The following is a 24,961-nucleotide window of genomic DNA, read 5'->3' on the forward strand; positions in this document are numbered from 1 at the left end:
GACTATGACTGCTGATGGCAAGCAGCATGACCCGGCATTCGAACCAGTGGCAACGCCTAAGGTTAATTCCTACTTGCTTTGCTTACTGTTAAGAAACGGCATCAGGTGCCATGAGAGTAGAGACTGGAGAGATATGTGACCACCACTGATGCTGTTAGAGGATGTTGGCTAAAAGCTTCCTGAGATAAATGTAAGCCTAATGTTACAGAAAGAAAATACCCATCTACAATACTGACTCTGCTCATCTCAGCTTGTCATCCAAGTGAACACCCAGATACATGATATGGACAAAAGTATTGGGACACCTGCTCAGTCATCGTGTCTACTGAAGTTTATCCTGCTTTTGTTGGAGTAACTGTCTCTACTGTCCAGGAAAGAAGACTCTCTACTAGACTTTGGAGCATTGCTGTGAAGAGTTGATTGCATTCTGCGACAAGTGCATTTGTGAGGTGAAGATGTTGGATGATCATCTCGAAATCCCCAAATCACCCCAAAGGTATTGGATGAAGCATCATAATTCCAGAAAACACAGCTCCACTGCTTCACAGCTAAATGCCCACACCTGCATTTAGAAACGGGTTGTCCAGAAACATTTGGACATACATTGTATTTATATCTGCACCACCCAGATACCCGCACCCTGGGTGATGACAGAGGTAGGTCGGGTAGGCTTCCACCACCATTTCCTTCATCTTCCGTTTGTTAAGCTGACGGTGGAGGAAGGCAGACTACATGGAGATGTCATTCAGGCTCCTGTGTTACTCCACCCTCCCCTCGCTACAGCACCTATGTTCTCTGCAATCTCAGTATTGCATCCAATACTTTTGTCCATATGGTGTAAATCATTGACCAAATCATTTCTTCAACAGTGCTAGCCTTCTCCAACCAGATGATATCTTGGGGGGAACAAAACATTGGCTTTCAGTTACTTAAGTCCTGTGACATTTCTTGGGAGGGGAAAAAAGGTGCACAGCTTCAGGACTCATGATAAGTCACTTGATTGGCTCTGCAGCATATGAATCAAATTCCCCCCAGGAAATGTATAGTTGTGTTGTGCAGAGGGAAGATTATTCCAGCCCTTAGTTTCACAATTCATACTTTCAATTTCAGTCCAAATAAAAGCAGTGGGTTAGAGTTAGCCTTCAGAAGACACTCCAGGTGAGTGGAAGCACTAACTCTGGTAAGTAGACTTGTAATGGTAAGTAGATCAGTTTTATGGAATGGAAAGAACTGTGTTTGCACTTAAGTAAAGGTTAGTCAATATAGTATCTGCATAAATCATGATGAAGTCTACTAAATTACTAAATACTACATTAATAAAGATTCATTTGTTCAATGTAGTTCAGCCTGGGGACCTAGAGTAAACATAGGTTTTTTTTTTTTTAACTAAAAGGATCCCAAGAAGAGCCTAACGAGCTGCTGTTGAAATGCTGATGCTGGATGTACTTTGTAGTTCTACTGCAGTTCTGTATGTTTTTAAGTATTAAGTATTAAGTAATAATAAGTAATGAGTATTTTTTTTACCTTCTACATCTGAACGTCTACTCCAATTGTCTTTTGGAAATCATTATTTCACTCCAATAAGACTGCTTTTGCTTAATGATTTGACTGTACACAGGATTTTATGAATGCAAAGTCATCATTGTGGTACTCAGAGGATATTTTTCCACCAATATTACAACTGAAGTTCCTCTAAAACCAAATGTTCCTTGTTCAGCAGAGTCGCGCACAGCTAGGCGACCATTAAGCTGCTGTTTTTACTGATGACAGGCAGGAAAGGGTTAATAAGCTGAGAGTCGCACTTTCAGCTGAAACATCTCTTCAGGATGTGCTGAGAATTCCCACATGCAGTGTAAAGAATATGCTACCTGATTTTAGCTGGGAATGCCATAAGTAGTACTGACTGCAGTGAGGAGAATAGTGAATGGACACCCCTGTGACCTTGGCACTAATCCCATAGAAGCACTAGAGAAAATGACCAGAGCAGTAGTGATTAACAACCCTACAGTCTTAAAAATTAAAGTGCTTCTTTTAAATGAAATGAAAAATGAAAAATGAAAGCGAAATCTTTTGTAATAGAGACGTGTCTGTGAAGAGTCTTCTTAATGTAATGTAAAGGTTCTGTACTAATTTAATGGTTCTCCACACTCAGATCTCTTACAAAAACGGTTCTGTATAGAACCAAAAAAGCCTCTTCTTTAGCATCGCTTCATTTTCACCTTTCATTTTTGGACACAACTGAACGTTGTTCTACATTGTGTCAAAATCTTTTTACACTGACTTCCATTAAAAGTCAGCACGTTTTTTAAAGTTGACATTTTGAAGGTTTTTGTATGACAATATTGATACAACAACTAACTTTATAACTCGCTTGCTAATTTTTAAAATTAAAAAACGATGTAAAATAAGGCTTCTTTATTCAATTTTTTCAGTACCTTAAAAAAAAATACACAAAAATGTTTGCTAAGGGATTAAACTGCCTGTGTTAATGTTAGTGTCACTTTAACATCAATAACTGAAACTGGAAAAGGGCTCAGACATTGTCATGGCACATCTACACCATTCAAGTTGCATTCACTGTAGGATAAAGGGGCTTCCCTGGAACTGCCTGAAGCTTGATTACACTGTGTCAACCAGACTAGTTTTGTCCCAACAAGTTAATTAATTTACTAACTACTTTGTAATCGGATTAAAACAAACTCATACTGTGACATGGGAGAGTTGTAGATGCTTGAAGTCTTTATGTAAGTGTAGCAATCTTATATAAACTCTAGGGGTGTAAATATATTGATATTCTTGAAGATCACAGTGTTATGCTTTTTTTTTCATTTCTGTATTGACTCCCAAAATAAAACTGATCAGATTTTATGAATATGATAATGTGTTTTTATATTATCCTAAAATCTGATTTAAAAAAACACTATGTGGTCTTGCTTAATGTAACACAGTATACCACTATATATTGAATTGCAGGCCCTGTATCGTGATAGGTGTTGCATATCGCCAAGTTCTTGCCAATACACAGCCCTAATAAACTCAATACTGATGTTTTAATGTTTAATGGGCAAGATCACTCCACTCAACCTCTGACCTTCTTCAATATAAAGGAACACTCAGAATGACCACCACCTGCCATGCTACAGTGCATGCTGGTTAGGTTTTTTTGATGTTGTTGTTGGAATTGTGTAAGTGCCTTAAATGTTTTACTGTCATCACTGTGTTTGAGTGAACTTCAACCACCTACCTTTGCTGATTGCCAAGATGAGCCGCAGTTTATCAAAAAAAGAGTCTCCTGTGTCACTCTCTTAATCAGCTATTGTGTCTCTAAGCCTCTAACATGAACTTAACAGAGAAATACGTCATACTAAATAAGACTTCAGCATACTGGTAAACGTAGTCATTTTCATTTAAATAATTGAAGACTGGCTTATCACTTACGGCTGTATGTAGGAGCATATGAGAGCTTAGCTCAGGATGAAAGGTGGTGAAAAAGGAAGGTGATGGAGATTCAGAAAGCTACACTTTGAACAGAGATGATCGCCTTTTCCCAGGTTTCCTCAGTCCTGAGTGATCTGGAACGTCCCTGGCGGCCTTGAGGAAACATGCATCAAGCTTGTGGGATCCGTCGCTTCTGTAAGTAGAAATTGAAATAAAGGTGTTGTTTTATAGCAGGAAGCTTAACGTGGCATAGCATAGCATGGAAATATGTTTCTGCACCCTTCCTCCACCTAAAAACCTACACAGAGAAATGGAGCAACCGTGGCTATGGGTTTAGGGCACTCTGGTGCAGATTAGAACAGATACTGGTAATCACTTGATATCAGAACTTAAAGGATAGATAGTAAACTAGAACTGAGGAAGGAAGTGGTAGCATTAATGAGCCTTCATGCCGATTACACTGTACTTGTACTTCGTCAGAGCACCTTTTGGGTGTCAGTATGTGTGTGTATGTGGCCTATGTTTACAAAATGCAGCTCTGTATGTCTGCGTATGCCTGCATGTGTGTGCAGTTTTGTTAATGTGTGTGTTTGCTGACAGTGATACTGTGTGAGAGAAAATGCTTGCCAATACTCTGGAGGGACCATCAGATTCGCCTGAGCTCCAGGGCCTTGTATGATCCTAATCCGGGCCTATAATAGTCTATGCTTGCATGACATGCAGACAAATTAGACAGTGACACCCCCTACTAAACTGTTTCTTACACAACAAGTTATTAAATGATGTAGATTCCAGAATAAACAGTGAAAGGTGTCAACCCAGTAGTAATTCTTGGTTCCACCAGAATGAACCGGCGCCATCTAATGGTTATGTGGACACAAATGCATTTTGGTAATCTATTAGAAATTACTGTCATTACTTCGTTTACAAACAATTGTATAATAAAATACTGATTTATATAATATTTTAACCCTTAAAAACCCTAGCTGGATATTATGGGTGCTGGCTTAATGTTCTGTACTGCTTAACATCTTCATTTTACTGTTTTCCAGTGCCTATTGTGATCCTACTGCTTACGGTCATCCATGTCAGAAGGGTTACAGCTGATCCTCTATCTAAATGCCTGCAAGACAAAGACTATGATGAGCTTTGTAAGATAATAGATGGATGTCTTCCCAATGCAAAGGACCCTCTTTGCGCGGCTATTATCGGTGGAGGCGATGCTGGACTCACTTCAGCAAAGATTTGTGGCAGAGGGGATACAGATGATCCTCTATCTAAATGCCTGCAAGACAAAGACTATGATGAGCTTCGTAAGATAATGGCTGAAGGTCTTCCCCATGCAAAGAACCCTCGTCACGTGGCCATCATCGGCGGAGGCATTGCTGGACTCACTGCAGCAAAGATCCTGGAGGATGCTGGACATAAGGTTGTTCATTGGGCCTACATTAAACGCTTCAGACATCAAACACTTTCAGTTCAACTGGCACACTGGTACAGTGATTCCAGAGAATCACAATGTTGTAATGAACTCACATGAACTCCAGGGGTATTAACTTCTGTTCCTAGAGTGCCAGTGTCCAACTGCAGAGTGAAACAGACCTGTTAAACTGGCAGTTAAATAAATACGTTGAATTAGCTGTGTTTGAGCAGGGAGACCACCAAGCTGTCCATGGTCTATGACTGAAATTTACATTATTTATGGGACCCTATGGGTACCAACTTGGGGTAAATATTGGGGAGGCCAAAGAAAATATATTATACTAGGCCCAACAACTCTAACATTTCTGCCAAGACACTCAATTAATACATTTTTAGGGCTCCTGTCACCCCCTACTTCTACTATATCTTTGCTCTGACACAGCTGTCCCAGAGCATGAGGACCATGCTAATTACCTGATTAGCACTTCCATAGCCCTTATATTCACATGTATTCATTGGTTTGCCTTTTCATTTTGTCTTTATTATTTTCCTAGATGCTTACTCACTGTTTGTATGGACCTCTAGGTCACAATCATAGAAGCAAGTGATCGTATAGGTGGAAGAATCCAGACACACAGAATGAAAGAAGAGGGCTGGTATGCAGAACTTGGAGCTATGAGGATCCCAGGGTTTCACAAGTGAGTTAAGGTTGCCCAAATAGTAAACACTTGGATCTTGCCTTCTTGCTTAGGGTATGGTCATTTGCAACACTGATCATGACAAGATTAACAAAAAGGCACAATCATTTCTATGGTCTTCATCAGAAGGGAATGTAAACTTTGCATTCAAATTTTAGTACCAGTACCAACTTTTTAATGACTTTACACCAGACGGTTGATAACTGGCAGGTTGTGTCTTATGTCATGTCTTATAATCTTTAAAAATCTCCACTGTTGTACATGGAGAGATTGCATGTAAAAGGTCCATACATATTTGGACAGTGACAATTCTTATAGTTTTGACTCTGTACACCACCTCAATGGATTTGAAATGAAGACGTGATTGAAGTACAGACTTTCAGCTTTGGTACATTTTTACATAGTCCCTCCATTTTCACATGCTCAAAAGTAATTGGACAAACTACCATAAATATAAATATAAGAATTCTGTTGAATACTTGGTTGCTCAATAAACAGATGCCCATGAACAGATGAACAGATGCTGTGCTGAGAATTTATTGCAGCCGTCTTCAGCTGCTGCTTGTGTATGGGTCTTTCAGTCTGGTCTTCAATAAGTAAAATGCTGCTCAACTGGGTTGAAGTCAGACATTCATTTTATTACCTTGGTTTAAGAAGCTCTCGGGTTGCTTTTGCAGTATGTTTTGGGTAATTATTCACTTGTTCAGTAAAGCGCCAACAGCAGAGCAGAAAGTATAGCTTTATACACCCCAGAACTCATTCTGCTACTTCTACCAGCTGATCAACACCATTGATGGCTCTACATGCCTATGCCATAACACAGTCTCCACCATGTTTGACAGATGATGTTGTATTGCTTTAGCTGAATTCATGAATCCTTCTTTCCTTCTCTATATTCAAGTTAACCTTGGTTTCATCTGTCCAAAGAATCTTGTTCCAGAACTGATCAGGCTTTTAAAGATGTTTTCTAGCCGCCTAATGTGGCCCATCTGTTTGTGAGTGCTACCAGTGGTTTGGATCTTGAAGTAAACCCTCTGTATAGACTTTCATGAAGGCATCTCTTGATAGCAGACTTTGACAATGATATGCCTACCTCCTCAAGAGTATTCATGACTTGAATAGATGTTGTGAAGAAGTTTTTCTTCACCAAGGAAAGAACTCATCTTATATTCTGTGGTCTTCCCAAGTTTTGGGAGTAGCTAAGCTCTACAGAGTATTCCTTTTTGTTCAGAATCGACTAAATTGTTGACCTAGCCACTTCTCTCTGGCTAATTATGACCTCCCTCATTTGCACTAACAACTCTTTAAACGTTTAAATATATTGAGAGTCCCCATGATTTGCAACTTAATGCAAATTCAACACTTGGAATCGACTCCAGACCTTTTAAGTCTGGAAATAATGAGGGAATAGTTCACATCTGGAAAGTGCTAATCAGTTAATCAGTTTATCTTTCCAGTTCATTTTGAGGCAGTGTAAATGGTGGTACTATGTAAAAAAATGGCTGTAATTCTTAAATGATTAATGCAATATTTTGCTAAACCCACTGAATCAAAGCTGGAGGTCTACACTTCACTCACACTCATTGCAGTATTACAAATACATCGGGGTGGAGTATAGAAGCAAATTTACAAAAAACTTGAAAATGCCAAGCCTTGCCATAACAATATTTTACAACCTCACCCACCTCATTCACTTTCCAGGATCCTCATGTCATTTATATTAAACATGGGCCTGAAGCTGAACCCTTTTATTGAAGAAGACATTAATACTTACTATTATATCAATGGCTTGCTTGAGAAAACCTACACCGTGAAGGAAAATCCAGATGTGCTGAATTACTCCGTAGATGCTCACGAGAAGGGGAAATCAGCCAGTCAGCTTTTTGACAGGGCATTGTCGAAGGTCAGTAATAGTTGGTAGTTGGTATCAGAAAGATATTTGGTAAAACTGCTGAAATGTGAAATTCTCATAACGACATCTTTATGTTTTCACTGCCATGACTGAAACTGATCTTCCTTGTATGTCTAGATTAGAGATGATGTGAAAAAATTAGGCTGCAATAAGACGATTGAGAAGTATGATTCATATTCCGTGAAGGTAATAAAACCTAATCATTGTGTTCCGATTTTAAAGTTTGCAAGTTTGGTTGTGAACTGATTTCTGTTTGGCTGCACAGGAGTACTTAGTGAAGGAGGGTAACCTGAGTCGAGAAGCTTTGCGTATGATTGGAGACATTCTTAATGAGAACAGCTTCTTTTACACTGGCATCACAGAGATGCTCTACCTCCAGTCCGATATCAACGATGATGTAGAGTAAGTATTTTAGAATAAACTATGAGTATCATGGCCAGATACTCATCTGCATTATCTAATTTATCCTAAATAGTTGTTCATCTGTCCTGAATTTTAGAGATTTATTCATTCAGATGAAACATGGGCTACTGTATGTTGTCTAATACATGTTCTCATGCAACTGTATGCACATTTGGGCTCCCCGGCCAAATTATACTGTTGATTGTTGAAGTAAAAATGCTATTCTTTTTTAGTTTAAAACACAGGCCTGCCTTTGTTGACTGGTCAAAGAGGTCAAATTTAACTTTATCAGTTATGAATGATAAAGCATATAATTTAATTTTTTTATTTAGATACTGTTCTGCATGTTTCAGATGTTGACTTTTGATGACTGTTCTGCGTGGATTAGATAAGATAATCCTTTATTAGTCCCACAGTGGGGAAATTCTCAAAATCATGCTTGTATTAGCAATGTTGCACAGTAGAATAGTGCAGCAGCACTCTGATGTCGGCTAATGCCCGTGGGGGTTTTGCTGCATTTTTTTCGGGCCACCATGCAAGCAGTTCTGAGATCAAAGACTTTCCTTCATTTTCCAGATCTTGGAAAAGCCGCTGACTAACTAGAATTCCCATATAATGTGTTATTAATCGTTGTCGGTGAAAGATATACCTACTTCTTTTTATTACTGAATCTTTTTTTCAGCTTTTATGAGATCTCAGGTGGCATGGATCAAATACCCAGAAAATTTTATGAAGTACTCAACGCGACAATCCTCCTCAGCTCAAAGGTCAGACGCATCACTCAAACCGAGAGCAATGTGACAGTTTCGTATGAAGACTGGCGCAAACTCTCCACTTTGACCAACTTCACATTCGACTACGTCTTGGTGACAGCTACAGCCAAAGCCTCACTGTTCATTGATTTCCAGCCTCCTCTGTCAGTCCGGAAGATGGAGGCTCTGCGCTCAGTACACTATGCCAGTTCCACCAAGGTTGTGCTGAGCTTCACCGAGAGGTTCTGGGAGAAACAAGGCATCTGGGGTGGGAGAAGCATCACAGATATGCCTTCACGATTCATTTACTATCCCAGCCATAGCTTCCCTGGAACAGCAGGTGGGGCACTGGTGGCATCCTACACCTGGTCGGACGATTCCACACTGTTCCAAGGAATGCATGATGATGAGCTGATCACCTTTATGCTGGACGACTTGGTGAAGATTCATGGGGAGGGCATCCGGCAGCTCTGCAGTGGAGGTGTTGTGAAGAAGTGGGCGCTGGATCCTTACAGCCATGGAGCCTTTGCCATCTACACTCCCTACCAGCTGACTCAGCATGCTAAGGATCTATTCCAGAAAGAGGGGAGGATTCATTTCGCTGGAGAGCATACGGCCATGCCTCATGGCTGGATTGAGACGGCCATGAAGTCTGCTCTTAGAGCTGCTAGGAACATTAACAGTATTGACGGATAAAAACTAGGCAGACGGTGAATTTGTGACCCAATGGTGCTTTTATAACAATCATGAATGGAAAAATGGCTTCAGTTATAACATTTTTAATAAATTATAACTTCATTTTTTACTTTTATTAATGCCACTCCAGGCTACTCTAGAGTTTAATGTCTACACTCATTACTAATGTCCACTTAATGTTAAACTAAGCTAAGTACATTTCCTTTTAATAGGTTTCAACCATAGGATGTGTAAGACTTTGGTTTTCCGAGTGCTCTAGTGCTCTAAGATCTTTTTTCTGTCATTTTTTTTTCTTTCTTCTATAATAGTATCATCTCATTGTGGATTCTGCTTACAAAATGGCATTGAAAAACACTTTTTTAATGAAAAGACAAAATCAGTAACTCAACAATCAGTCATAGTGTTCGGCAATACTCTGAACACCTGCTTTTGGTTCACAGGATTGAGGAATAGCTTCCCACAAATTCTTCACTGATGTTTGCAGACCTCCTATCGACTTTATAGGCTTTATAGGTCATGTAAACATACAGCGAAATATAAACTGTGTGATTTTGGAACTACCGTACAACATCTATATTACACAAAGTGTGACAATACAGTATAGTGACTAATAATTATACAAGATTCTTGACAGTAATTGTTGACTATTTGGCATAAGTGCATTCAGTAGTAGTATCAGCATATCGTAGCTAATGAATCTCCAAAATAGTGGCTTTACAAGAGAAGGCAAGAATGTTCTTAACTTTGAATGGAAGTCGAAGTAAAATAAGAGTTTTTAGGTCATTTAGAGCATTTCTATTGGTCCATTCATCCAGAATTATTTATAGCTGCTGGGCTCAAACCATGGAGAAAACCAAAAACAGACAAAAAAAGATGTTTTTCAAAAGCAATTAAGTAACAGTAGTAGTTGGAGCAGCATGTGATACTGAAATATATATATATATATTATTAGATATGTTTTAATTTCTTAATTCTTATTGCTCACCTCAGTATATCACATTCTCTCTGAAATAGGCAGTACCGCTTTTTGAATTCACTAAAAGAATCAAGTGTGGAAACCTTGCTGAACTGCTACAAACCTTAATGAAGTAGTGTGACTGAGAAAGACCCATTAGTCATCTACCCTGGCCATTCTCCGCATGCTGAAGGCAAAGAATGACAAAAGGATGGCTATCAAATGACCAAGAAATCCTACTGGCCTCTGGAGACAGTAAGAAATGGGAACAGGTGTAAGCGTTGAGCTGGTTCAGGCTTTTTATGATTCAAAGCTCTAATAAATAATAATCTACTTTGACTTTAGGCGTTTCAGAACTTGTATAAAAGAATTATGAGTATCATAATCTGCAAAACATCCATCTCTTAGTGGAAAGATCTGATACCTGCTCTCTACAAGCAATGTCTATGAGGCTGAACTGCTGAACCTTTAAAAAGAAGACTGTGTCTCAGCACTGAGGAAAAAAGGCCTAGGCTTTGACTAAAGCCCAGCTAGCCCAACTCACCCCAATCTGCACCAGTACTCCTACAGTCCGCCTTATGGAAGTCAGTGGGGTTCAGCAGGACGAAGAAAGACAACATAAGACAACATGAAATAACTGAAAACATTATACAGAGTGAAACAGAAAAAGTGTTAAACATTTGCAGTTACATAAAATAACTGCAGAACGTGAAGTTTGTGATGCCCTGGAAAGCTTAAATACAGTGCTGCTAGTCTAGGAAAAGAGTTGTCAGTCCACTTTCTAATGAAGTAGTTCCTGTGAACATCACTAACTCACCCTTTTCAAATCAAAATGAACCCTTCAGAGTCTTCAAGGCCATTTCTGCTGTTTATTCGGCTCTTCTCTATTAATACAGTGATTTCTCAATGGTGTGTTTGCACTACTTTGATATGTTAGAAATGGAACCTGACAAATCTGAAAATCATACAGTATTAGTTAGTTTGTCACAATAAATGTGACATATGGAGTCTGAACGACATCTTCACATCAATTCGAAAAAAAGATTCTTACCATTTTAGAATCAGAATCTGAATCAGAATCTCTTTATTTCACCAAGTATGTTACACATACAAGGAATCTGTCTTGGTGAGAGCAACACGTATGACAAGTAACAAAAAAACACAGAACACAGTCTTAAACTAAAGGAAAAAGACACTAAACAATAAATAGGGTAGGGGATAAATTAAAAAAGTAAAAAGTACTAAGGTAATAAAGAGCTGAAAATATATTTACAGAAAAGAACATCTGTACAGGTGTGCAAATAGTCATAGTGCAAAATAGGCAGAGTGCAAAATAGCTGTTCAGTCCGGTTTGGTACAGTTCAGTTGTATGTTTTTAGGTTTACAGTGGGAGGTGTTCACTGTGGTTGAGGAGCGCTACAGCTCTGGGGAAGAAGCTGTTAGCATGACGTGTTGTGCTAGTTTTGATGGACCGCAGTCTTCTACCCGAGGGGAGTGTCTGGAAGAGGAGGTGTCCAGGATGTGAGGGGTCAGATGTAATCTTGCCAGCCCGCTTCCTCATCCTGCTGGTGTAGATCTGCTGAAGTGATGGCAGGTTACATCCGATGATCCTCTCTGCTGTCCTGATGATGCGCTGGAGTTTGGTTCTTTCTTGTGAGGTGGAGGAACCAAACCAGATAGTTATGGAGGCTGTGATAATGGACTCGATGATCGCTGTGTAGAACTGGATCATCAGGGTCTGTGGCAGGTTGAATTTCTTGAGCTGTCTCAAGAAGAACATTCTTTGTTGAGCTTTCTTGATGATGGAGATGGTGTTTTTCTCCCATTTCAAGTCTCTGGAGATGGTGGTGCCCAGGAACTTGAGTGACTCCACCATTGATACTGCAGTGTTGTTGATGTGGAGGGGGGGAAGGGTGGGTGGATTGCGTCGGAAGTCCACCACCATCTCTACAGTCTTTTCTGTGTTTAGCAGCAGGTGGTTGTTGCTGCACCAGGACACCAGCTGCTCAATTTCCTTTCTGTAAGCAGACTCATCACCGTTGGCTATGAGGCCCACCAGAGTGGAGTCATCTGCAAATTTCAGGATCTTTACAGCTGGATCTTTGGAGACACAGTCATTAGTGTAGAGGCTGAAGAGAAGGGGTGAAAGAACACAACCCTGAGGGACTCCAGTACTGAGTGTCCGGAGGTCTGAAGTGTACTTAGAACTAGGTTTACAAGAGTAGTCTAACCAAGACGTTTGGCCAAGAAGGCCATTTTATAGGTGTTGTCCACCTATAAAATGATAAATGTTGACTTTACCTCGCGAGTGTAATACTAGCTACCACTAAGTGAGCCGGGGCCACGCTAACCCAGCGGTACTGATGTTGGACGAGCCCGGCAGAGGGGCCACGCTAATGCCGCAGTAGCGTTCTTGCCTGAGCCTGACAGACAGGTGATGCTAAGGCCACGGTAGCAATGCTGGACGGGCCTAGCAGGCGAGGTCCGTAGCGAACTCAGCCCAGTTTCAAACATTCAGTGTCAAACCATAATAACTAGCTAGCTAAATGAGTTTTTTTTAATAATAAAAAAATAATAATGGTAATAGTAAATAGGCTGTTTCTACAGCTGTAAACTGAAATGATTGAAGATTAAATATTATGTTTTCAAGTTAAAATATATGTAAATTTGGTTTTCCATGATATAACATTATTCATTACAGATCATATAAGATACACCTCATAAACCCTCTCTGCTCAAGATACACACTATGTCCAAATGTTTGTGGACACCCCTTCTAATAAATGCAGAAGTAGAGAAGTAAGAGTTTCTATTGATATCTCAGGAATACTTATCCATTACTCACAAACTCACATAGTCATTTTATCGTCGTTTATGTGTGTGATGGTATTTATGGGTGAACGAATAAAATTTATTTAATGTTAATTTCGGTCTGTGTTGAAGTTAGACGTTAGATAACCTAGTTTTCTAAAATACATGCCCAATATAATAATTAAGAGAAGACGTATGATTTATCTGGTATTATTTGACTGTATTTTTGAGCGACTCTCTCTCTCTCTCTCTCTCTCTCTCTCTCTCTCTCTCTCTCTCTCTCCTTTCTCTCTCTCTCTCTCTCTGTCTCTCTCTCTCTCTCTCTCTCTCCTTTCTCTCTCTCTCTCTCTCTCTCTCTCTCTGTCTCTCTCTCTCTCTCCTTTCTCTCTCTCTCTCTCTCTCTCTCTCTCTCTCTCTCCTTTCTCTCTCTCTCTCTCTCTCTCTCTCTCTCTCCTTTCTCTCTCTCTCTCTCTCCTTTCTCTCTCTCTCTCTCTCTCTCTCTCTCCTTTCTCTCTCTCTCTCTCTCTCTCTCTCTCTCTCTCTCTCTCTCCTTTCTCTCTCTCTCTCTCTCTCTCTCTCTCTCTCTCTCTCTCTCTCTCTCTCTCCTTTCTCTCTCTCTCTCTCTCTCTCTCTCTCTGTAATCGACGGGCTCTTAATTTGACACCCCGCGTCAGCGCAGCGCCGAGCTGTTTCCGGGTGAGTGTGATGCCCTTGGTTGTTAGTGATCGCTATGGCGGCTCTGGTGAGGATCAGCTCTGTGTGCCACAGACACGGTGTTACACGTAAGTACTCGCCTTTCCAGGGTCTGTGGGCTTTAGTCGCAGTGTTTGGAAGAGCAGAGGGGAAGAATTCAGCGGGTTTGTGCGGAGGGAGGGCGGCGTTTCCTCCTGGAGGGCTTCGACGCTCAAGTTCACGAAGCTGCGCTCAGAGTTCAGAGAGGAGCCTGCGCCTCTCTCAGCGCTCACGATCACATATAACTGTTACAGCTATTACAGCTATAACTGCACCAGGGTACAGAGAACTGGCCTCAGCTAAATAATAGCAGACGGTATCCATTAAAGACTAAAAATATAGTATGTTTGGTCTTCCTTTGTCTCTTAGGGGAACATTACTGTGTTTCCAGTACATCGGTTATATGTAGGTAGTTTCTGACTACATGCCTTGTGTTCATGTGTTAATGTTCATGTGCAGACACGTGTGTGTGTGTGTGTGTGTGTGTGTGTGTGTGTGTGTGTGTGTGTGTGTGTGTTCAGTATTTTCAGGTTTAGTAGCATTCAGTAGCTTTTTTTATTTTTAATCTAGTAAAATAAGACTTAAAAAAATAATAATAAATCCTAGGATGCCTCCAGTTTGGGAGGGTAAGGGTTAACACATGCTTCCTCCAGGTGTCCATGCTTTTAACCTGCTGCTAATGCAATATCATTGGAGAGCTCAACACGCTTGGAGGAGAGCACTAACCGGCAGGTCTGTTATGTCTGTTACTAATGCAGGTGTCTATAAGCTAGCTAGCGTAAGGGAGAGGGGGGGAGGTGGCACAGCCGCCCCACCGCCGTCCCACCGCCGTCCCACCCACCAGGAGAGATGCCCCAGATGGCTGCGGCATTGCTGGGGATTGCGAACTAGGTCCAAGGCCCCAGCAGAGGTCAAGAGTCAAAGATTTGATTAATGGGGAAAAACAAATCCCTCAGAAAAGCTTATTGTGTTTGAGCATGTAGGGCTGGGCGATATGGTGAAAATACTAGATAGGATATTTAAAGACATTTTTCATAATACGTGTTCTTAAAGACTAAATACATCAGGAGCGACAGATTCTTAAAAACCACTATACAGATACGCTCCCGTACTGAGTACAGTCATTTTATTCACTGTCTAATTACACTGTTGGTGATGACACTTGTAGCTGATCAGTGTTCATTAAGCACTAGAAAGGCCGCCCAGGTGCTCGTTCAGTCTCTCGTCACTTTAAGACTTGACTACTGCAACTCTCTCTGGCTGGGCTTCCTCTGCGCACCATCAGGCCCCTGTAACTCATCCAGAATGCAGCAGCACGGGTCGTCTTCAACGTTCCTAAGTTCAGCCATGTCACTCCACTGCTGCGTTCTCTTCACTGGGGTCTTGTAGCTGCTTCCCACATCAGATTCAAAACCCTGACCCTGGCCTACAAAGCCAAGAACGGACCAGCCCCTCCGTACTTGATGGCAATGGTCAAAAGCTGATCCGCATCAAGAGCCCTTCCAGCTTCAAGTATGGCTCGGCTCGACCCGCCATCCCTCAAAATCCACGGAAGACAAGCGTCCAGGCTTTTTTCTGTCCTGCACCAAAGTGGTGGAACGAGCTTCTCCTGGGTGTCCGAACGGCAGAGTCGCTCGCTGTCTTCAAGCCCAGACTGAAGACCCACCTTTTCCGAGAATACTTGGGCGAATAGCAGAGTGGTCACCTTATTGACTTGTGTTTAGTAGAGTCTAAACTTAGAGGTTTTAGTTTATTCAAACTAGCTGAGGTTTTTCTTGAGTAAATAGTGAAGCACTTTTGTAAGTCGCTCTGGAGAAGAGCATCTGCTAAATGCCATGAATGTAAATTAACATTTACAATGTCCTCCATATGCTTAGAAAAGCATAGTGTGTAACACAATAACAAAATTCATCAAGATACAATAAAACATCCTCATATTGCCCAGCTCTAGTTGCATGCCTAACATTACACTGTGCTCTTCAGGTCTCTTCAGGTCTCTACTCATCCACCTCATTGCATATTTAATTTATTTTCCATACAGCTTTCTTCCAAACAGTCTTTATCACAGATCCGCTTTCATGTCGTGCTTGCCTAGTAAGACTTTAAGGTCTTATTATGTGAATTTCCCAATGCAGTACAATACTTGGCCATCAGTAGCCATCCTGCATAAGTAACAAGAACACAGTCTTATAGTTGCAAACATGAGCAAGGCATGTACTGTCAGTAATAAGTATAGAAGTCTTTAGGGTCCTGCATTCACTGGATGAAAATGTTCGAACAGCCCTGTTTAAATGACGAAGTGTAAAGTAGCTCAAATTCAGTAATTGTGTGTCAACACATTCTCTGTAGAGGTTATTAACTTGTTCTCATGTAGAAATTCAGCACAAGGTGCCCCAGCTGTTAAACAGCTGAGTGATCTGACATGGATTGTATCAATACTGTGGAAAAAGGAGTTTTGGTATCATTTGGGGATGTCCTGATCCGATCCAGGCAAATCGGGTATCAGCTATTTTGATCCCAATGCAGTTTGTATGAGTCTAGGTTTAAACCACAGTGTTTAGAGCGCCATCTGATGGTCTCAGGGCGCCCTCTACAGACCTTGCCCAGCCCGCAGAAGGTCAGTAAGAGTTCGATTGTGCAGTAAATAGTCTCAAGAGCCCATTCAGAACCAAGTGGAGGCTGAACCAGCCATTTCACACCAGTAGACCAACAACAGATATCAGTCCAGAGTGTGTACCACTACATACACATAGGACGTGTTGTAAAGGAGCTAGGAGCTGATTGGTCAGGGAGGAGAGTCAGACTGGATTATATAATATTAAACACACTATAAAACATTTTAAGAAAAGTCTCTACTAAACTAAATCAGTCAGTCCAGAAAGTCTCATTATAGAATCTGCTATTAAAAATAGAGACATTTTACTGAACGTATTAATCAGCAGCTCATCTTATCTTAACTACATGACTGTAAACACAACGATTGGATCGGTATCGGCTGATACTCAGCATTAAGAGACTCGGAACGGATCAGGGGGGCAAAATTGCTGGATCAGGACATCATTTCTGTTCAGTGCTTATCTATACAACAAAGCCAGGTAGGACGTGTCCAGCTGTGTGCGACGGTGCCTTGTGTTGTAGGATTTTTGGATTGTAATTGTTTGCCATTTCTTTGCAGCCCTGTTATTCCGCAGTCCGCTAATCAGACCTTTGGCCGCACTTAAAAAGGACCAGGATTACCCTTCCTTGTGCACGGCTAAGATTCATGCCACACCTACCTACTGTGGTAAGTAGAGTGTAAAAGGTCCTTTTTAAATATGGAAACTTGTATTAAACAGATGCATTATATTTAAGATGTTTTATCCCATGTTTTACTCATTCTTAATTCCAAAGTCGTGCAAACTCTTTTGCCAATTATGGGTGTTCAGTATATAAAGAAAGAGGGCTTTTCATTCAGAAATCGATTTCACGCATTTTTATTAATATATGTTGTGACATTAGTTCAGTTAGGTCAGCTGAGGTCATGGCATTCATGAGAACTGATTATCTATTGAGAACTGCTGGATGACTCCTTCAGCTGATATCACATCATAAGCGCAGTCAAGTGTTTCCCCTCCCACCCAAGTTAAAGACCCTGTCAAGAACTGTACAGAGAATATCATGTCAAACCAGGATTAGCTTTGATTATGGATTTTCTTTTTGGATGCATTGCTGGGTTTTATTAGGTTTGGTATTGTCCTAGCCATAATTCTAGGCTGTGTTGAACTGAAGGTTAAAGGATGGTATTAGCGTGTGTTGTTAAGTTAGTCGTCTAAACTCTTAAATGGTAAATAAACGCTGGTTTCCTGAAGTCTTAGTAACTTTCTAATACTTTATTGTCTACACTTACAGGAAGGTTAAGCTCAGAATAGTTACATATGCCTGATGTCATCATCATGACCTTTGCATAAAGGGTTTGCTTGCTGAGAGCTTATGTAAGCATATAGTTCAGCTACACAAGACACTTCATTGTCCTGGAGCTTTACAGCCATGGTCTAAACAAGCTTTTAGTACATTGCCACCATTGAAGATCCATGTTTTATGGACATTCAGACATACTGATATTTAGTTCAGAAAGGATTCAGTTTATTACCAAAAGGGGGCAGCAGGTAACCTGCTTTGCTGAATCGGCCGCTTTTTCTCTAAGTGCTTCACAGCTGCCATATGGTCATGTCAGGTCCAACTGTTGTTCCTTCTAATCACAGCCGTACGTTGACTGAGGAGTAATAGAGTGGAATAGTACAACACACTAAAGTGTACTAAATGCAGTAAACAACGCAAGCAATAACAGGCCCTAATAATAATAAGGAAATGTTTTATATATGTTTTATGATACCAGAAATTTGGTGGTCCGTACCAGTACCATTGAAATTCTACGATACTTGATAGCAATTTTTGATATCATTCAGTACCGTTCAATATACATATTTCAGCATGAACATTGTGCCAAAAGATATCCTAAATTATTCACCTTTATGAAAATATTTGCGAATATAGAAAAAAAGGTGCTTCTAGCTATAGGTAGGTCAGACCAGCTCAATGCTTCCAGTATTAAGAAACCCACAGAGGCTGCTGCTCACACAGCGTGCTAATATTACTGGTTATGAGCCATCGCAGCGTAAGCCTAAACAAGCTAGCTAACATTTGCCAAATACAATGCATCTAAATGCAATGGATGTCATTGAGGTGCTTAGATAAGTTTGAGGTGTTTCCTCCTTTCGTTCCGAATGCTGATCCCTGATCATCCAACGCACCTCCTGCCACTTTGTATGCTGTTGTAATGGTTACCTTCCTACTTTCTCCTCCTCCCCAGCCCGCTACATACAGTGTTTTTTAGCCTGGACTGGTTTTAAATGAGCTGCAGTGCAGAAAAGCCAGTCAGAACCTGGGAGACCTCCTCTAAACCACATTGATTGATTTGTAAAACAAGTGAAGGTCTGGATCTGCATGCCTTGAGTGTAATGGCCCGAGTCCTGTGTTTGTTAGCAGCGTCAGTCTAGCATCTCTGGTTTCTTTGAGATAAATGTTGCTTTAACACAAACTGTACAGGATGATAAAGCCGTGTATATGTTCTTGTCGCTGAACTGTCAATTGTCTTGCAGCAGGTGCTGGGTCCAAAGCAGCCTCTCTGCACTGGACTGGAGAGCGAGTCTTGAGTGTAGCTCTCCTTGGCTTGGGCCCTATCGCCTATTTCTATCCAGGCTCTGCAGTGGACTACTCCTTGGCTGCTGCACTCACTTTGCATGGACACTGGTAAGGGGAAAACAGCCCAGAACCTGTCTTGAATAATCTTGTGCTGGTGCAGAGGCTTGTGGTTTGTCATGGCAAGGGCTGTCGGGTTTAATCGGTTAAAATTGTTTGACTGAATGTCTTTTTCTCTGCAGTAAACCTACTGCTAGTTTTCTACCCACAGTCTTCTGCGAGCAACCCATAATTTAACCAATCCCGCCACTCCCGGCTCCCCAAGAGTGAAAGTACAAGCTCGCTGTAACCCATAAGCGTTTTTGCAGTATGTCCACTATGGGCACTGTATTTTCTCACAATCTTGCCCATCAAATTACTTGCAGGCAAAAACACGCCTTGTGCAGAACTCTAATGACTGCATTAACCACCATCCACCATCATCTACACAAGATCTTTTGCCTCAGTGTGGTTTGTTAATTGCTAATGACTCATGCAAATGAGGGGAAAAGTGTAGTGCCAGATTTCATGGCAAGCTCTGAGTGGCACAACCGTCCAAGCGTTGATCATTGGTTGATTGCAGGTTCGATCACCAGTGATTCCACAGCTCTCCATGGCCCAGAGAATAGGATGACAGGATTACCCTCATGGTGCTTGCCAGAATAGGCTATTCTATTAACTGCCATAATAGAACTTTCCTCCAAGTGTGTTCAGCTGTCCAGTGATGTTTGAGAAGTAGCGGTGGCTTCATCTTCATGTGCCTTGGCAGCACTGGTGGCATTGTGTAATGGGGTGTGTGTGGGGGGGGTTATTAATGAGCGAATTCATCACCAGCATGATGTTTTCTCTCCACAAAAAATCTGCTAGTGCCCTTATGAATTCTAAATCTGGCCTGCCGTGTCATGAACTCTGTACTTTAACTTTCCTGTTAGTCTAACCTTGTATGATTTGACTATCAAAGAAATGGTTTGGTCCACCCTCTGTACCTAACTGTTGCGCTTTCTCTTCCAGGGGGCTTGGCCAGGTTGTGACGGACTACGTTCATGGAGATGCTCAAATCAAGTTGGCCAGAGCGGGCCTCTTCCTTCTGTCAACGGTCACTTTTGCGGGTCTCTGCTACTTCAACTACCACGATGTAGGGATCTGTAAAGCAGTGGCTCTTTTATGGAGTAAATAGATGGACTGACACAGAGGGGTGGGGGAAATGGCTCAGGTCCTGGACCTTTCGTCATCATGTCCCAGTTGATTGTATACATTTGCAGGATTATATGTAAATTCTATAAATATATAATTTTGAAGCTACCACATCGATTCACAAGTGTGTATAATGGTTCAGTTTTCTCATGCTTATGCTTACGACTGGATATCTTTGGGGTGTCTGGGCCAATTGCATGGCAACTGGGTGTGTTCCATCTATCCAGATGATGAAATAACGATATGTGTAAACTATAATTGCCATATTTCATGTAGTGAGCTTTCAACAAGGGAAAAATATCAGTGTCTAGTTTTGTCTGTTTAAGCCATCTTAATTGTTGTCTTCACGTCAACCTCAAAATGTGGGTGCTTCATTTACTGGAGTTGAAAAGCCTTGAGAACCCCTGTACAGTTCAGTTCTTCTCAGCCATGTTGAAAGATGAACCTTTTTTGTGGATACAGACTTGGTTGGCATCATTTATGAAGTGGTGGGAGGTATCTGAAGCGCTCATAATCATCATCATCAGCATCAATGCTAAAATAAAAGCATACGATTATTGTTTGCCAGCTTGTTAGAGGACCAGATGCCCACACTCTTCACTGCCATGACAGCTTAACTCTGTGACTCGAGTCTTCCTTGATTGATAAGAACACCGTCAATATTTCAGCCTCTGATATTACCAGTGTTTGCATGGCCTGTTCAACATGGGTATCTTCTGGTAGTTTGTGATTTCTCTTTAATCTACGGGCAACAGCTTGTACGTTTTGCTGACGTCTGCAGTTTGGCTTTCTCTGTACACTTCCCTTAATAATTCTTTTAAAACTGATCAGGCACTCCAAAAAATTGAGTAATGTTAGAAGAACCAGGTTTGGTTCCATTAAAAAAAACATTTTGGTAGAAAGATGTGGATGTGATGAACCTTTTAAGTATTTGTAGACCTTTTTAGATATTCTTCACGCTTCCACACATCTATTACAAAGGTCATGGTTCCTTATGACACCACAAGTGTTTCTAATGGCTTCTCTACGAAGGACCATTTGAAGCACCTTCATTTGAGCGTATGCAAGTGCGCTCAATCACGGCCGTCTTGGCCTGCACTAAAGTTTTGAATCAGGGATTGGGTAAAGGTTAGTTATTCTGTCAAGTCAGGGTAGAAAAAATATGACTGAAGGAAAAAAAAGATGCTGCTTGTTAACATAATCTCCATGATGAAGTGTATTCGTAAAAGCTCAGACTTGCAAATGAGCGTCGTCACCAAGTGTTAAGAATCTGCTCAGTCAGATTTTAACGCACAACTTCGCTTTGAGTCAAGTGATTTGTCTTAAACCTCACCAAAATAAAGGCGGTTTTATGGATTGTGTGGTTTATTGAAACTAAGGTTACTTATTGGTGCATCATTGTCATCACAGGCTCAATCTAAAGGCTACATACATACATCAACATATGACCAGAAATGCCAACAAAGTAGCGTACACCTTGCTACCTCAGTGATAGTCCTTGGGTAACATTGCTAATGCTGCATTCTCCTACCTGTCTAACACAATTACATGTAAGTCACTCTGGATAAGAGTGGCAGCCAAATCTTTAAGATGTAAGGAAGTTTCCAATAGGCCAGGTCTTGTCCTAATAATTAGTGAGGGAGCTCAGAGATTAGCTGGTCGATTTCCTGGCACTGGACTCATAAGCCCTTGTTAAAATCAGTAGCTGAATGTTCTGACCCAGTGAGTCAGGATTCAACTTCTGAAGCCTCAATCTGAAGTTTTCGTCAGAGCCTGTAGTCAAGTCAAAATTTGTTTAACGCTTTTAATAACTGTAACTTTAATAAATTTACATAATCAGTAATTAGTAAAAGTAAAATAAGTAACATAAAAAGACCTGGTAGGTGGAAGCTTGTCTGACGCAGGTAGAGGGGACCTTCGCGGGCAATCTTCCAGCAGGTCGGGCTAGGCCACCCTGCATTTACTCTGAGAAGGTAAAGAGACAGTTAGTTCTGAATGGATTTAAAGAGAGCAGAGGGTGTTGAGCAGTATCAAGAGTGTGTCTGATGAATCGGGCAGGTCTGACTATATTAGCCGAATTTAAAAGGAGAGAGCCAGAAGGTAACACAGACACGGGAACACCCTGAAACGCCAGAGTAGTCCCATCCCATGCCGTTGAAAAAATGAGAATGAATAAGCCTCCAGATCAGTATGTGTACAATAATAAGTTAGATTACTGTGGACCACTGTTCCCTGGCTGTCCCCCTGCACCCCTGCAGATTGTGCTAATGGCCATGTCCCATTACTCACACTTGCACCCTCATTTTGTGTGCACTTGCTAGGGGTGCAAGACAGTAGGGTGTCCCATTTTTTTAATTTATTTCGCCAATAAGGGTGTTCATGACTGTCCCCTATTGGCACTTGATGCGCCCCTCTAGTGAATCTGCATCAGGTCAACACTTTTGTGAAGGAAGTTACCCGCGTTCCACTTCAATCCTGCGAAATGGAGACTGAGTTTTAGTGATTTACTCTAGAATAATTAAATTTATACTGAAGTATTAATATCAGTATATGTACACTTCTTACATTTTTCCTGCTTCCAACACATCACTTCCAGAACTAACTGTTCACTTCCTGGCACCCCTTTATAGGTGCCATTTGAACCAGATATCATCAGTATTATTCACATCATCGGTCAGTGGTTTTATTATTATGACTGATCATTGTAGTAAATTAGCTGACTAATTGTAGCATGGTCAGTATGCTAAGATTACGTTGGTCTACAACAACTGGACATCTACTGAATTGTAAGGAGGATGGGTCCCCCTTTTAAGTCTTGGTTCCTCTCAAGGTGTCTTCCTCTCAACCCGAGGGAGTTTTACCTTGCCACTGTTGCCACTAGTTTGCTCTAAAAAGGCTTGGACCCAGATCTCTGTAAAGCTGCTTTGTGACAACATTCATTGTAAAAAGCTCTATATAAATACATTTTGGTTGGTTGATTGATTAATAATCAGAATTATATAATTTTATTTACATTTGATTTATTTTAGGCCACACCAAAACCTCTCAATGTTCTCAAATAACTAGGAAGAAGGCCTACTGGCATAGACCCTTATAGCAGAGGTCAGGCCAGTATGTTCAGCTTCTATATTTAACTAAACTGATAACATAACCAGTGCACTCAGCAGGTTAAAGGAGGTTGACAAACTCAAAGACAGAAGCAGCTTTAACAGCTTGCATCAGTGTTGCAAATTTAGAACAACAAATCACACTCTTCACCAAACTGCCTTCATGCTGAATAATGCACCCCAGGGACTCCATGATCAGCACCATAACTTGTGTAATGCAATTTTTTTTCGCTTGTGACTGCGGGGAATTCCCAGGCAATAACTTACCTTTTGTTCAGCAAATTGCTTTCGGACTATAATTAAAGGATTGGCTATGGAGTTTTTCAATTGCAATGGTTTACCATGGTCAGCTTTTCAACCGGGTATGAACCCACTGACTGAAAAAACACAATCTTACTGTTTAAAAGAATGGACTTATCTTTAGCGGACTAATCTAATCTAGAAAGAATGTTTATTTTTATTATTATTATTATTATTATTATTATATAAATGTTTATAGACCACTGAGAAGTTTTCAGGACTAGACAGTGGACAGTTCCTTTGTGGTCAAGTTACCTGATCTAAATTCCATGCTAGAATTCTTCCAGGCTAGAGGCTCTCACACATTAGCAGAAGCTGAAGCAGTTTTAACTCAATCTCTGATCTGAAATTTTCGACTGAGTGAAATGACAATGCAGAGAGTGTCATGTTTATTTTAATAAAAGTTTTCTTTCCTTTGTTCTTAATACAATTTCTATGCAACACTATTTACAGCCCTGTCCCTATTCATTCTATTTTTGCGTATTTGTCACATTCAAATGTTTCGGATCATCCAACAAATTTTAATAAAAGATAAAGACATGAGTAAACACACCAAGTTAGAGATTTATTCAAAAGCTATCCATGTACAAAAGAAAATGCACACCTAAACGTAACAACTTGTTGTGCCACACTTAGATGTAACAAGACAAATGTTTGCGATAACTGGCAATGAGGGTTTTTTTTTACATCTCTGAGGAACAATTTTGGGCCAGTATTCTGCAGAATTATTTTAATTGGGCTACATTGGACATTTTTTGTGCATCAACTGCCTGTTTAAGGATTAAGGCCATAGTATTCAAGTTCAAGTTCAAGTCAGAGCTAGGACTTATCTCCATTTTGTTTCTTTTGAGCCATTCAGAGGTGGTGGTGTTTGCATTCTTCAGATCATTGTCCTGCTGCATAACCCAACTGTGCTTGAGCTTTAGGTTACCAAATGACAGGCAGACATTCTTCTGGCAGTGATCGTGACTGGATGTGGCTTGTGAAACTAAAAACCCAATTGGTTGAATCAGTAGCCAACAGAGCAACTACTTTTCATTTAAAAGCTGTATTGTATGTTTACTCATGTTGTCTTTCTCTTATATTACAATTAGTTGAATGATCTAAAACATTTAAATGTGACAAAGAGGCAGAAATAGAAGACATTACTAAGGGGCAAATACTTCATATACACAACCAAGTCAAGTCAAGTCAAGTCAAGTGGGTTTATTGTCATTTCAACTACATACAGAGTACACAGTGAAACGAAACAACGTTCCTCCAGGACCATGGTGCAACATAGACAGTGCATACAAGACACAAGTGCAACACAAACAAACAAGTGC

The 24,961-nt window shown here is 40.7% G+C and overlaps 2 protein-coding genes and 1 long non-coding RNA gene across 4 annotated transcripts; all 3 read left to right on the plus strand.

The window, feature by feature from the left end:
• Positions 1-1,163: 1,163 nt before the first annotated feature.
• On the plus strand, positions 1,164-4,533 carry LOC140565323 (uncharacterized). The gene is made up of 3 exons (XR_011980583.1): positions 1,164-1,180; positions 3,552-3,633; positions 4,491-4,533. It is a non-coding gene; the product is annotated as an uncharacterized lncRNA (long non-coding RNA).
• Positions 4,534-4,557: 24 nt separating this feature from the next.
• On the plus strand, positions 4,558-9,480 carry LOC140565742 (L-amino-acid oxidase-like). Its single transcript, XM_072691791.1, has 7 exons — positions 4,558-4,563; positions 4,625-4,867; positions 5,446-5,558; positions 7,260-7,461; positions 7,588-7,656; positions 7,736-7,872; positions 8,555-9,480. Exons 1-7 carry the CDS (start codon positions 4,558-4,560, stop codon positions 9,318-9,320), a joined length of 1,536 nt encoding a protein of 511 aa, XP_072547892.1. The 3' UTR covers positions 9,321-9,480.
• Positions 9,481-13,793: 4,313 nt separating this feature from the next.
• On the plus strand, positions 13,794-21,585 carry sdhdb (succinate dehydrogenase complex, subunit D, integral membrane protein b). Of its 2 annotated transcripts, none has more exons than XM_072691192.1 (4): positions 13,794-13,868; positions 16,994-17,101; positions 18,957-19,107; positions 20,047-21,585. In XM_072691192.1, the coding sequence occupies exons 1-4, from the start codon at positions 13,817-13,819 to the stop codon at positions 20,210-20,212; spliced, it is 477 nt and encodes a 158-aa protein (XP_072547293.1). In that variant the 5' UTR covers positions 13,794-13,816; the 3' UTR covers positions 20,213-21,585. The 2 variants fall into 2 exon arrangements, with proteins under 2 accessions (XP_072547293.1, XP_072547294.1); XM_072691193.1 differs by having other exon boundaries at positions 18,960-19,107.
• Positions 21,586-24,961: the final 3,376 nt, after the last annotated feature.

Source organism: Salminus brasiliensis, chromosome 11, assembly GCF_030463535.1.
Source record: "Salminus brasiliensis chromosome 11, fSalBra1.hap2, whole genome shotgun sequence".
Taxonomy (NCBI): Eukaryota; Metazoa; Chordata; class Actinopteri; order Characiformes; family Bryconidae; genus Salminus; species Salminus brasiliensis.